Source organism: Trachymyrmex cornetzi, unplaced genomic scaffold (genome assembly GCF_001594075.2).
Source record: "Trachymyrmex cornetzi isolate Tcor2-1 unplaced genomic scaffold, Tcor1.1 scaffold205, whole genome shotgun sequence".
In the NCBI taxonomy this organism is placed as follows: domain Eukaryota; kingdom Metazoa; phylum Arthropoda; class Insecta; order Hymenoptera; family Formicidae; genus Trachymyrmex; species Trachymyrmex cornetzi.
The window spans coordinates 1,077,787-1,093,154 of NW_017296691.1; the positions used below are offsets into that span (position 1 = coordinate 1,077,787).

At 35.5% G+C, this 15,368-nt stretch overlaps 1 protein-coding gene across 2 annotated transcripts in view; it reads left to right on the forward strand.

The window, feature by feature from the left end:
- Positions 1–15,368, forward strand: part of LOC108759792 (puratrophin-1) — a 341,347-nt gene that overhangs the window by 10,591 nt on the left and 315,388 nt on the right. Inside the window, exon 1 of one of the 2 annotated variants that reach the window (XM_018505418.1) lies at positions 7,448–7,857. The exons of the other annotated variant lie outside the window; for it this stretch is intronic. Within the exon in view, the coding sequence (XP_018360920.1) occupies positions 7,786–7,857 (72 nt within the window). The 5' untranslated portion in view covers positions 7,448–7,785. Of the gene's footprint in view, positions 1–7,447; positions 7,858–15,368 lie in introns of those variants that run through there. 2 annotated transcript variants of the gene reach the window in all.

The window sequence follows — 15,368 nt, forward strand, 5'->3', positions numbered from 1 at the left end:
ACTTTCAGGATTACCCGAAAAAAATCTTAAAACGCGCTCTCTGATTTGTTGCCGATCAGGCACAGATCGGGAGTTCCATATTAGGGCACATCCTACTGTTTCCTGATCGGGTCATAGTAGGAAATTCCGTATTATGACATACCCTATCTTTTCCCGATCAGGTAAGGATCGGGAATTCCATATTATGGCATTCCCTACTCTTTCCCGATCAGGCATTAGTCATGCATCAGGCATTACCGATCTAATTTCTGCTCGGGTTGTTATCTAAAAGATAAATAAAAGAAATTAGGTAAAATTATTGAAATAATATCGCGACTCAGTCATATTATTAACATATTGAAATCACATAATTTTATCCATTTCGGTTAAAAATTTGGACAAGGTAATACTAATAAAATAATTTACATATATATATATACTCGTACAAATATGTTGGATTTATTTAGGATGGTAATAATCAAAGGTGAGAATAATTAGAGTTGATCGTGTGTGTGTGTTATTACAAATAAATTTATTTAAATTAAAGTATTTAAAATTCGGCGCAGAGCGTATTACTAAGATTAAGATTCAAATTGTGTAATAGTTACATTACAACGAAAAAACAAATAAAAAAAAATGTTCACTCCAAGATTGCTCCGCGCACAACGATATCTCCTAGGAATTCGAAGTCTTTCAGATTTTTTTCATTGCTATAATTAATGCTTGTCGCGATCGTAGAAGTATAGAACGGTCCTCTCCAAAACCTCGTAAGAGCGTTAGGGCCTGCGCACAATAGAGGAACAAAAATTAGATATTAAGATTTCAACCTATCAGAAACTGATTACATCGGAATACACGATTTCTGATAGGTTGAAATCTTAATTCTTGTTCCTCTATTGTGCTCAGGCCCTTACTTTACGGACAGTGCTTGTATTATACCGCGGCGTGCTGTACCGCGCGTCGTCTGTTTATTGTGTACGAAAACCCAACATCGAAAGCCGGCTTGCCGAACGTTGTATGTTTATGTTTTTCGAAAGGCATTCAAAATAACATACTATAATCACATTCGGAGAACGCACTATTCATACTATCGTAGCTTTACCATTCATTAAACGTAACATGGAAAAACGCGATAGCGCTAATAACGCGCTAATAAAAAATGCAATCGAACTGAATACAATAGGATATAGATTTAACATTTTATAAGATAAATACATATATACATAAAAACCGTATTCTTATACTTGAAATTAATTTTGTGATGATTTATGGTTACAATTTTAACAATTTTATAATTTAGATATGATTTAAGACTAAAATATCCTAAAAATTTCATATTATTAACTTTTAGATTAACTGATTAATAAACCCCTCCGTAAAGAATATATGATATATTTTTTCTTTAGTAGTGCCAAAAGTTAAGGTATAAAATTTTATTTTAGATATTTCATAATACTTATGATATTTCAAGTTTTAACACTTACCGTACTAATATGGGTAACTAGTGACCGAGCGATTCCTGTTCGTGCAAGTTTCTTTGAGCCTTTCGGTAATTATAAATGATACTACATTTTATTATTTTCCAAAATAAAGAGTCAATATTTATTCTAAAAAGTCGAAAGTATGTTGGTGAATTTTTAGAGATTTTTTTTATTATTTTGAAGAGGTGAAAAAACGAAGAGATTTGAAGTGACCCTTGATGGTATGGATGAGGCACCAAATTGTAGATGATACGGTAAGGGTTAATATAGACATTAAATCGGCTTTTTTAATTACAATGATTTACACGATACTTGACGTATATTATATAAAATAGTGAAACGGAAAAATGTAAGCTACATATTAAGTGTTGGTTTGAAGTAGAACAATCGTGACTCTCCAGAATTGATAGAGTGTATGGTATATAGATATATTGACGTACTTATTTAATAATGAGCAATCTTCTAAGCGCGAAAATGCTTTCGCAAGATAACAATATGCATGTCACAATTTCGCTGGATCGGATAATAATTGTTGTCGTTACACACACCACGTTGTTCGATTAACCTCCGAGTAACCCGACCGTGTCCATCGCAAGATCGCGATAATACGATCTCTTTCTCTCACATTATCTATCGTCAATTCGTGGTGGTGTACGTTCGCGGCGTTACCCTCCCTCTTACTCAACGAACTTGGTCAATGATTCACGATTCATGTTACACGTTATGATTTCAACGCGATACACAAACACATAGATACATACGTGATACAGTAAAGTAGGTACGTCTTTCTTGTGATACATTTTAATTCACTTTCTAATTACTCTCATTTTCTTCCGGCATAAAGCGTGATATTTCTCATCATCATATTTCTCCATGTATGACCATAGAAATAAAGATTTTTAGTTTAGTTGCATTTCTCTGTAAAGGGACAACTCGCGAAAAGATACGAGGACATCTTGAAATTCTTAATGTGAAGTAAAATGCGAAGTATTTTGTGGTTCATAGGACCGCCAGAGGCGTAATGTTCATTGGACAGTAATTACGACTTGCGAGGATCGGTCGACTGACCGAGGTATTGCTCTCGCTATACGGAAAGGCAGCTAGCGCGGCATTGCGAAATGACAGACGTCTGTGTTTTCTTTTATAAGTATCTATCCCGGGCACGAAAGGACCGTGGCCGCCGGACGAGACACGGACACGTGGGAACGCATTGACATCTACTTAACTCTGCCAGAGTGTACCTCATGCGCGCATGCTGTGTCCGACAGAAAGATCGATTAATGCAGCGCAATGATCTCGGGCAGCAATTGCGCGCCGTGCGTGATCACGCTCGCCACGAAAGCGGAAAGTAAAATAATTGCCGCGCCACATCGTGGATCCAGCCTGTCGCTATCGAAATAAATTGACGATTAAGTAATTGTCGGGTTACAGATTCTCGATCGTAAAAAGGGGAGCAGAAAACGATTGCTCGGCTACGGTTGTTCGGCTATTAAGAATGCACGATCGCATCGTCCGATATCATAATCTTAAGAACATTCTGAATCGTGTGTCTCGTGAGATGGAATAAGATTGTAACGATATAAGTAACAATGTTGCCTCATGATAAAAAGATATTTTATGAGACTTTGATTAAAGAAAACAGGAAAATGAATATACAGACGAGATTGACATGATCATTCATATTTATGAAAATTTATTTAAACAAAATTTATAGTAGACCCAAATAAATGCGAAAAAATTATATTTATTATATTTAAAAAAAGGTAAATGTTCTTTTTTATTTGATGTGAGAAAGTACGTATACCTTTATTTGTTAAGCTTGTATTTATATTTGAGACATCTTTCATGTTCTTAAATAGAAAGTTTTTCTCTCTCTCGCAAATGTTCCCTCATTACATTTTTACCTTTACGCGAAAGAGCATATGTATGTTTATTTACGAGAATTAATTATATCCGCAATCTTGGATACTATCTCGTCGGACATATTTGGAAATCGCACAAAATGATGCGGCAATCTCTTTTAATTCCGTTGAACGGTACATCAAGCTGATTGTACGTTTTCTCTGCCCTTTTTTCGTAACCAGTCTCGGTTCTTTTCGACTTTGGGTCGGAGAAGTCTAGGGTCATCAACGCCGCCCACGACATTGGCTGACCTGCTGAATGAATGAATGTCCGGAGAACGGGAAAGCCCTTTTCGAGGGTGCTCACGTGGTCGTCACGTGAAGCAGACACACCCATTGTCTCCCGTGGGGTAAAGGTGTGTACTTCTGTCAGTATATAACAAGCATTTTTAGTCTCTTCGTAATGCACGTATGCATTAGCGACGTAACACAGGTTGCAATAACGGCGGTTGAATATAAAAAAAAAAACGAGCAAGTAAACGATTACACGGAGAAACGAAAGCGCGGAATAGATGCTAATTGCGAAATACGAGAAGCATTTTGTCACGTTGTCACTTCGTTTCTGTTTTTTCGGAACCAAACGTATACAAATGTATGAAACTACCTATATAAATGTGTTGTGTGATTACGAACGAAAATCGATCCTTCTTTGTCAGCAATTTTTATTTCGTTCTCGGGAGTTCATGTTTTATGTGCAGGAAATGAGCTATCATCTTTCCAACAGTCCACAAAATTTAATGGTGTAACTTGATTAACATTACAAAAGGCAGTATTCGATTCCTTTTTCGAATATATGAACATGTTATAAGTCAAAATGAATATCACTACATTGAATACATCCACAGAAGATAAACATGTGCACTCTGGTGAAAATTTTTCTCGGAGTTTTTCATATAATTTTCCAGAATTTCTGTATAATTTTATAACTTTCTTACATTTTTTATACGAATTGGAACACTTTTCAGAAATGCTCAGAAAGTCTTGTACATCTTTTCTCAAAATTTTTCAAATATGTTAATAAAATATCCTAAAATTTCTAAGATTTTTTGTTCTAAGTAAATTTTCTGATGAAATGTTATAAAATCTAAAAAAAAGTTAAAAATATATTTTCAAAATTATGGAATGAGAAATCTCAGAATATTTCAGAATTGTATGAACAGTTCTAAGAGAAGATTGTAAACTTTCCGAATATTTCTGAGTATTTTTGAAAAATGTTCTAATTCGTAAAAGTTATGAGAAAAATTTTCACCAGAGCACACAGCAATTAAATACTCCATGTGATCCAAACAAAACTTAAACAAAATGTTGAAGTTATATATAAGACGTTCGAAAAATGGGAAAAAGAATCTTAAATTCGTATCTTATTAAAATCTGTTCCATTCTTTTTTGAATTATTAATATTTTTATATTTGGTAATAATTATCGGTTAGTGATTCATAAATACTTGCCAATAAATTCAGATGGCTAATCTACACTTAAATGAACACTGTTCATTTAATGAATCTACATTTAAATCTATAATGTCAAATTTAACTTGACGTGAGTCGCCACTGCTCCTACTCAAACGTATTGTTATTTTATACTAAAATAATGGTTATATTTGACATTATATAATGTCAAATTGACTCGATATAGTGTCAAATTTAATTATCGTTTTGGTAAAAAATAACGATATATTTAGTAGGAACAGTATAGATTTAACATTGAACAACGTGTCATATAAATATATATCTTATATAAGTTGCGCCATTTTAAGTGGTATCTACAATAAAATTTTAAGATGTAAAACTTAAGCTTTAAGTCTCAAGCTGTAAGAAATTGATTAATCATAATCAATTATTCTCCTCATATTCGACTGATTGATCAATATTTTCTTTTATCCTAACATACTTTTTTCTTTACATATTTTATAATGATTCTTGATTATTCAAAGCTCTAAATAATATTTACTATAATTCTTTTTAAATTTTAAAATATCTAACATTTATTTCTTAATTTTATTGATTTTACAGTTCAGGATTAAAGCTTATTAAGTTTTACGTCTTAAAATTTTATCGTAGACCACTTTACTCACATTCATTAAATATTGCCCTACATTCGTGTGGATAATTGCACATTATGTGTGTAATATATATTTGCTAAAATTGGCGTACATTAACCATGTCGGGAGCCGCCTTGGATCAGGTACAGAAAGTAGTGCGCTCCGCGCTAATTTCTCCAGACAATAGAGAAATAATAAGAGGCAGTAATATTTATACCGGATAGTCTGAAAGATTTCAACCGATAAAACGGGATGCGCGGCTCCGCCGACGCGTTCATTCAAGATATTCCGTTTCGTCGCGTTCCACGAAAGCAAGCAAGCAAGCAAGCCGAGCAAGCAAGCGGTGTTCGTCGGCGGCTCGTGGCAGCGCCGGTCGCGAGAGCGCTCAGCGCGCGCCGACGGTTGCGTGTGTCGTGTCGCGTGTCAGTAAGTCAGTTACATCGCGGCAGCGGACGCCGGCGGGCGTATGGTGTGTACTTTCGATCTGTGTGATCCGTGAAAACCGTCCTGTCGTGCCGACAACGCTACGCCGGACGATTTTTCGCGCCAGTACGAACGGCGAGAGGTGGTCGCCGAGAAGCGCGCTTGGACGCGATCGACTGTGAGCTGCAGGAGCGAGTCGTTGCTCGCCGCGAATATCACGTGCGCCTTTGACTAACGTAGATGTAACGTGGATATAACGCGTTTAGTTCGCGCTGTGACATTTTGTACGTGTGCTTTTTTGTGAATAATCGCGCGTCGGATTACGCGAGACACGACTGTGTTCGGCAACGTCGCGAATCAACGAAACTCCTTTGGACATCGATCAACGCGAGTGACGTGATCGCTTTGAGCTACCGCGATCGCGGAATCGAATGACGTAATCCACCGAATAGTAAGAATAGCCTGTTTTTTTTTGTTCTTTCGAAGAATAGACTCGACTTCGCAATCGGAGATGACATAGCTAGTTGCAAATTTTTTCCTCTAACTTTCTATAAGTAAATCGAATTGAAATTTACAGGCTGGAAGCAAAGAAGAAAGTACATCTGCCTATATTGAACAGCTATTTGAGATATTCTTCTACAAACGCAATATTGATACAATATTGGATGATCGCTTCCATTACACGATTGGTAAACGATTAGTGTTTGCGCGTCGATCGGATTATCCTTACATAATTATCATTAGCAAAGCGGCAACCCAATCGATTCCTTTATTTGAAATTCATGATGTGAATAATTCAACTTATCATGAATTATCGTTAGATCAGATGAATTCCTCTAACTTTCCACAAGTAAATCGAATAGACGTTTCGAGTGAATACAGATATTCGTGAAGTGATTGCAAAAGGCGGTTAGTTCCGCCAGAAACTTTATAAATCTATTGTCCGCACTCGGTGATTCTTCTGCTGCTACTTGCAAGAATCCTTTATATAAAAGAGTAAGCATTACTTATTCGTAGATAATATTCGTGCAATGAGCGGTGGTTGACCTTCGTTCGTGATTTCCGTTGGTACTTTTTTCCGTTGCGCGTCGTTCGATTGCGAGGCACGTGACCGGCGTGAAGTTGCCCGCGAGCGCGATAGACGCGCAGTGAAGGACGCGAAGGTTGACACGAGCGGAGCGAATTTCGCGATGTCGGCGCGCAACTGTTTCGTAACGTTCCGTTCGGTCGGCCGTGTGAAGTTCATCGCTGATTCAAATGACCGAGCTGGCGACGCGTGACGTGAACAGAGGTCATCGCGCGTAACTTGTGATTCGTAACGATCAAAACCGATCTCGTGTGGTGGGCTCGAAGCGTGGCGGGACGAGATTATCACCGAGCTAACCGTTCGTCCTGCCGATCAAATTCGGTACTTTTCCGTCGTCTTCCGACCCCCTTGGACTTCTGATTCCAAGAGAATTCGCAGAACTACACGCCTCAAAAACCATCAAATACTTAGAGGTCTGTTTTTTTATTCCTACATAGAATTCTTTTTCTCGCTTTCGCCAAATATCAAACATTGTCCGTCTGACTTTAAGTTCCAAAAGTATATTCCGCCACAGAAGACAGGAGTTCGATGCTTCGGATCGCGTTCCGCCATCTTGTCGGCGTCCGCAAATCGTGCGATGTAATCGTGTGACGTAACCTTCAAGTCCGCAGAACGCGTTCGCGACGAGCCAACGTTCGCGCGGAAGTTGGCGCCCTTCGTGATTCCGGTTCGTGAATTCGTGTCGCGTGTAATCGTATCGCGAATCGTCCACGATGCCGCGGATTCCTGACGATCGAACGACCCGCGTGTGGCGCGACAACGGACGTTGTCTTTGACGACGGTTTCATCGAGGGAGAAGCATCGCCGGCCGCGAAAACGGCGGGATTGTCCGAGACAACGGCGCCGATCCTCGTCGTCATCGTCGCCGTCGCCATGGCCTACGTGCTTTGGCGAGTGTTTATGAAGAAGTACTCCAAGGTGCGGCTGGGCATCAGAAATCTGCCGGTGAGTCTGATTCAATATTGCATACATCTATTACATACATCGTGTCTTCAGTCTTCACGGATGCTTTCCGTTTTCACGCTCACACGCTGTTAGTGTCATATCCTTGTCTATCAAATATTGGATAAGGACAAACGATGTTTACAAGCGTTCTGAACGCACCCCACATTTTCGTCCATGGTGGAATTAAATAAGGTGTATGCGTTGTGGCAACAGGACTAATAAAAAATTGGCCTTAAATGTACGACCAAAAATCGGCAAAAATAGGTTCTGAATGTAAGCGTCATTCTCAAGTAGAACATAAAAATCACATCATCATGACTTCATTCGTCACAAGTTAATTTTTAAGTATCAAATGACGTCATGATAATGTTCATCCAAAGAAAAAGGTTGTTTCGATTTAAAGAAGTTTCAGTTAAAGAAAAATTTTTATTTGATTTAAAAAAAATAATGTTTGAATCAAAGAAAATTTTTTTCTTTAACCGAAATTTCTTTAAATCGGAGCAACCTTTTCTCTGGGTGTTCTGTGATATCATTATGACTTAATTATGACTCCATATTCTACACTGTTAAAAAAAAAAGAAATTGCGTTACATGGAAACAAATTTCAAACAGGTGCATTAAAAATATTTAATGTTGTCAAAATGAAGTTGTAAATAACTTAAATTTAACGTTTACTTATATTAAATTTTATGCAAATCTATATAAAATTTCATAAAATATGTACTAAACTTTGTATAATTTTATGAAAAGTACACTAAATTTCATGTACGTGTACACAAATATACTTTTCAGTTGCAGATGCATTTATAAATTTAATTTAGTGTCTTAAAATTGAATTTAATATGTGTAACTTAAAAGTACATTAAACATGACATTTTTAACAGTGTACCTGAGTTACTCTGCTACTGCGCATCTTCAGGAATACAACACTTTAGATTTATTCGCGTAGCATGCTCCAATAGAGTATGTTGGAGCATGTTGGAGCTTGTTGAAGTATGTTGGAGCATGCGACGCAAACAAACGTCTTGTCTATTTCCACAATAGTTTCATCTCATCCTCTCTCCTTCCTCTCCCATTCTTACAGTTAAGTTACGTTTGCTTCACTTCGAATGTAAAAAATGTAGAAAGTGACGAAAGCGGGCGCCTATTGTGCGTACACGCGGCATCGCACTGACTTTCTTTCGAGCCCACGGCGCTGAATTTTCAAGAGCTCGACATCGTAGATTATAACCCTTTAATTGCAGGGGGGAGCGTAATAAGTACTCTCTGCAAACCTGAAATAAATGGTCTTAAAAGAATGAATAATAATAATAATGCTACGAGCGCGGTTTGAAATAGGTACGCACAAGGCGCAGATTTGTTGGAGATCTCGTAGAGAGGATGGTCTTCGCGTTTATTAGCTTTCTTCGTTTCAGCTATAACTATTATTTTTTATGGGGTAGATATAAATGGATGGACATCAGAGAAGACTGTGATTAAGTTTTCATACACAGAAGCTCGAAGAAAGGGAATGTTATTCACAAGTTGTAGTTTAGTTGGAAAATGATACACTTGAAAATTTGCAATATCTAACATTTTATCATAAAATTTATTTATATTTCAATTTAATATTCTTATATAGAAAATTAATAGCAATTAATCATTAATATTAATCAGAAATTAATTATTATTAATATCATATTAAGATAACTATTATCTTTTATAACGTTTATTATAAAATTTTAATCGCGAAACAAATTATATAATATATAATTTATTCACGAATGAATATAATAGTTTTGTTTACATTAATATCATGATTAATAATTTCACTAAAAGTAGCGAATTTAAATGGAAATCTTAGTCCATTTAAGCAATTAATAAGTGAATAAATTAGTGATTAATAAGGAAAATTTTCATTTTTGTCCTATATTACATTTTTTGATCTTCAATTTGTTTGATCTCTTCCATTTATTACATCGAAAAGAGATCTTGTAAATGCATAATTTTTTTAGTTTATTTGGTCGATGATCCGATCAGCTCGATATCGCGCAAATGCAAATGCAAACGGCCGGAGATGAACGCGAGATGCTGCATATGCAAGTACGCATCCTCGTCAAGGTTGGCATTTTACGGCCAGACTCTCATGCCGGATAACCGCGGTACGATCGCAGTATACAGATTATGCAATTAGGCATCGCTCCATGCCCGGCGGAAACTCGCTTTCAATTGATAATTACCGTCGTTAGCAGTCTTTTCCACAGCTAGGATATATATATATATATATAATCCTGCCAATAAATTAAAAAAAATATCAGAAAAATTTCTGCCAATTGCTTTTCATGAATGATTTTTAAAAATCGTTTATGACGGTTTGATTATTTATTAATTAAAACGAAATGAATCACTTATTCACGAATAAATATAATTGTTGGGAGAAAAATGAATTTTTCGCTTTTATAATATTGAAATCGTAATATGTGCAATATGCTGTAAAATGGATGTTTCGTTGTATAATTTCAGTAAGCAATAATACTACATTCTGTAAAAAATTATATTTATTCGAAAATTTGAGATCGATACGTTTAATTAATTATTAATATTTTTAATTATAATTGATAATATTAAAATATCATAACACTTGCCGTATTATTGTTTCATTCTTCTCTTACTTTATCGTATTTGCTTTATTCTTGTTCATTTGCTGCATCTTGTTATAATGCAGATTATGATTGAGAAAAAAAGCAGCAGGTCTAAAGGCCAAAGACGAGATTATTTTGTGTAGTACGTAAATGTATAAAACATTTTTGTCGCAAACTTTACACTTCCGAAGTGATTGAGGAATGCGTTACCATTTAGTCGATCGAGCATGATACATTGATTTACGATAACGGTACAAAAAATTGGAAAAGATACAGCAACGCGGTTGCCTACTCGTAATTATCCAATTATTATCACATTGGCATTAGCCGTAGTTACATTCTAATAATTGTATCACGTCATGATGTACTTCGTAAAACCGCGCGTGTGCGGCTGATAATCGCTCCAGATAGATAGATAGATATTTGAAAACGTTTACATAATTTATATATATTTGACATAACAAAGTGGAAAGCATTCGTGAGAAATATATAAGAATTGTAGTGGTTATATTTATAAGATTCCTAAATCAAAACAGTAACGGTGTTTAAAACGTGTAGCTTTTTTGAATACTCTTATATATTAGTTTTGTACAAATTTTGAAAAAGTTAATGTTACTGTTTTTTAATTTTCTATTTTATATACAGATTGATAATTATTTTCAATTAATCATGTTCTTTATCTTAAAAATCTTTGTCCCTTTTGAATATTCTTATAAAATGCCTGCCTATGTCTGGTTGTGTTTATCCATAATATTTTAAAATATTTATATGTTTTATAATTAGAATTACTAGAAACGTATAACCAGAAAAAGAATCGATTGTTTCATTAGGTAGCTAGCCATTCCAGTATAACGGTTAAAAATCAAACACATAATTGGATAGTCAATCAAATTAAAACACTACAATAAGAATTGATAAAAGTGTCACTTGACATAAAGAAAGTATATGCGTTGACGTTTCTATTTGTATTATGTAATTAACATACTGTTTTAAATTATAATATTAGATACATAATATTTACATTTATCTTTGCAATTTATATTCTACTGTTCTTTTTTTACGCCGATATCGATAGTATTTTTATCGTTTGTGTATTCTAGCTGTTTTTTCCTCGTTCTATTGTTTTAACACACGGTTCTACGTTGACTTTCGTACGTGTTTGATCGATCGACGAATAGTGTTTCATTTCGGTCGACGTTTAATGAGACACACCCGACCGATAAATTTCACGGAAGGAAAGGCTCAGACCAATAGGGGAGAAATGTTAGACTCCAGTTTACGATGCGTTCACTTACTCAGATTAGGTGATTATGACGTTTTCATCGTAATAAATGATTTCGTAGAAAGGAAATGTTAAATAAACATCGAACAGTCACGTTTTGCACGGACACCTGGTATTATTTCTCGCTTCTGTTACTTATCTTTTGTGTGTTTCTCAATATGCTATTACAACGCGTTACTGCAATAGCACAGTAAAAGATACATATGTTTTATCCTCGGTTTTATCTTTCGTTCCTGTCAACATATTGAATAGACGACGAATTTCAATTTGCATAAACGCGAAAATATTTTAGAATGTATTACCAAATTTTTAATAATAAAAAAAATTATTTTTTGAACCAACATGACGGAAACAATAATGTGTGTTAATTTTGTGATTATTGTATATTTGTACAGAATTAAATAGAAAGATAAATTTAATTGTATCCGGTCACATTTTGACGTATTAATGATATAAGTAGATATTATTTGGTATTATTATATTTTATGTACATCGTCGTTATGTGAGCATACTAACGGAAAGGTATATGAGGTGTTAGATAATTGAAAGTAAGAGAAGCGAGTGTAATCCCCTATTTGCAATCGGCGGATGACTTCATCATCGTGTCGCAACGGGCTCGCGACAAACACGCCTTCGCACAGTCTGTAATTGCGACTGTTTAGATTGTATCTCTTGAACGTTGACAGTATCTTTGTTGAATCTTCTGACAAGATAGTGCTAACAGAGCGATGGTATAAGCAGTTACTGTGATTATAAATATGCAGAGCAGATGGCTGTATAGAGCAAAACTGTTCGGTACTAAAAGCTAATGACTTTTAAAGATTCCGAATGTTTAACGAAGGAAGTGACAAATATAGTAATCGTCAAAAGATATGCGAGCTTAAGTTCCTCTAACTTAATATAAGGAATTGTTGTTCCTATGTTTTTTCTATCAAAATATTCTACTGTTGTATTATATATATGACTATTATGTGCTGCATATTTTCAAAATGTATGAAAAATCGCAAAGTTGCACAGGCTATTACCTAATTAATTGACGTGGAAGATAAAGTTACTGTACGATCGTCAGCCAGCAGGCGTCGCGTTTTGTCAGAGCAGCTTAATAAATTTTAATGCTGCGTGCTCGCGTGACGGGAGTCAGCGGTAGCAAGAGAGGAAGTATGAACAGTGGGGGAGTTTAGGAAAAGAATGAAGGAAGGGAGATGCGAGGGTGCAATTTAGTTTGCGGTTGCTCGAGTCGGGTTACGTTAGGCTAGTCCGGTCGCCGGTCGGTCCCCGTGACCGTGAACCGTGCGGCTGACCTGCGACACAAACACGGTCTCTCTCCTCGACTGGACCCCTTTGCCTCCTCCTCCGCGGTTCCATCCCCCTTTCCGTCTTGTCCCCTTCGCCGTTGCCACCCATAAATCTACCTGCACCACATCGCGTCTCGTTTCTACGGACCTCTCGCTTGGCTCTCTCTCGTGTTTCGCATTGTGCAGTCTACGGGGATCTCCGAGTGATAAATACAACCGTGGCCACCCTCTCCTCCTCTTCCGCTCTATCCTTGTCCTTTAAATTTCATTTTTCACGCTCTCCCTCTCTTTGGTCCAGCGTGAAACTGGCGATGTAAGTCGTATCGCGCTTTTATCGGCTTTCTTCTCTTGAAAGAGCACAATTGTGCTCCGCGATTTTACATCGACGATTTACATCGACACGTAGGAGGCTGATCTATTCTGATATCCAATTTACTGAAACCGGAATTTATCTTATGATTTATATAATACATGCAATGTGTTCCTTTTTTCTCTTTCTTGTCATTGTCACTTAACGTGTGATGACAAAAATTATAATTATCTAAATTGAAATTATACTTTTTAAATAAATTTGTTAGATATAAAACATTTTTAAGAGATATGAATGGATGTATACAGGGTGTCCCGCAAGTTTTGACTAATCGCTTTCGTGTAGATAGAGCTGACTAAACTGACAATGAATCGAAAAATCCTCTACCATTTTGCAATTTTCGCCATGATTAACGAGATATTAATTACTAAAAATCGCTGAATATTGGTTTTCAATAATTTTTTATTCAAATACTATCAGCTTTACAGAAAAACAGCGAGAGACAAAAATTGTTTATTTTCTTTTCATAAAGTTCTGAGAATTTTTTAAGAATTTTTTAATACCGTATTTTCTCATGTGTTGGTAAAAATAAGAAAATGCAGTACTAAAAAGTTGATAAAAAATTCTAAAAAAATTCTTAAAGTTTAATGAGAAGAAAATTAATGATTTTTGTCTGTTGCAGTTTTTCTGTAAAGTTGGTAGTATTTGAATAAAAAATTATTGAAGGCCAATATTCGGCAATTTTTAATAATTAATATCTTGTTAACTATTACAAAATGGTAGAAGACTTTTCGACTCAGCTTAGTCCGCTCTATGTACACAAAAGCGATTGGCCAAAATTTACGGGACACCCTGTACATTATTTTTTTAATTCTCAGTTTTTAATAGATCTCTATTGTTTTATTGAAATAATATGATTTATATTATATTGTTTCAATAAATCGAATCAATATATCGAATATTTATTTGTTCAAAGTTTGTAAATTTTTTATTTGACATATTTTAAATGATTATTATTATGTATTTTATATATATATATATATATATATATGAATATTTGCTGTGCTATTTCATAGCTCGACGATTCCTATCTTACGTTATAATGCGCCGCACGGAATTTCATTCACTTTCGCCGTTAATAGAATGAGCGCATTTTCAGACAACCGAGTTCGCGTGACGAGAGCAACATGCAAATTTAATCGAAAAACGACGTCCTAGAATTAAAGTCTGCCAAATTAAAAATGAGTTGTTCCCGAGTTTCCTTTAAGCTGCCACTCATTGCGTTACGGTTCGTTGCCTCGATTAAATATCGTTATTGTGTCGTTGCACGAGTCTGACGAGGACGAGGTCGCAAGAAAGAAATTATCTTGTAAAAGGGGAACACGGATGTTCTGATTTGTTTTTTGACGTACTTAATGCGTTCTTATGCAATCGTAATTTTTTTCTTTTTTTTTTTAAATGATCATTGATTTAAATTTATCCGGAGTAATGACATATCTATGTTAACAAAATCTAGTTTTATGATGAATGATTATGATTGCCATTTGGAAAGATAATTTGTAATTCTCTGTTTAAAAATTTTTTCTTATATATATATATATATACAGGGTGTCCCATTTTAATCGATCATCTCAAATATCTCTTGAACAGTGCATTTTAAGGAAAAATGTTTCAGACAAAAGTTTTGGGACTCTGAGGGAGACATAAAATGGTGCCATTGGTTTGATTTTGGGTGGCGTTGTCAAGGTCAGGACAAAGTCACTTTGAATTTTTTAAACGAAACTCCCCATTTTTCATTACGTATTCTTGTAGCTTACCTTGAGAACTTTCTAAAACACTGTAATTAAATTCATTTTCATTAAGTACTTTTCGAGTTATAAGATTTGCAAGTTATAGCACTGCAGACATTAGCATTACCCTAAGTGTCCGACCGACGGCTAAAATCTCTTGAATGTTCAGAATCACGACCTGGATAACATTTGTCAAGATCAAGACTATTGGAG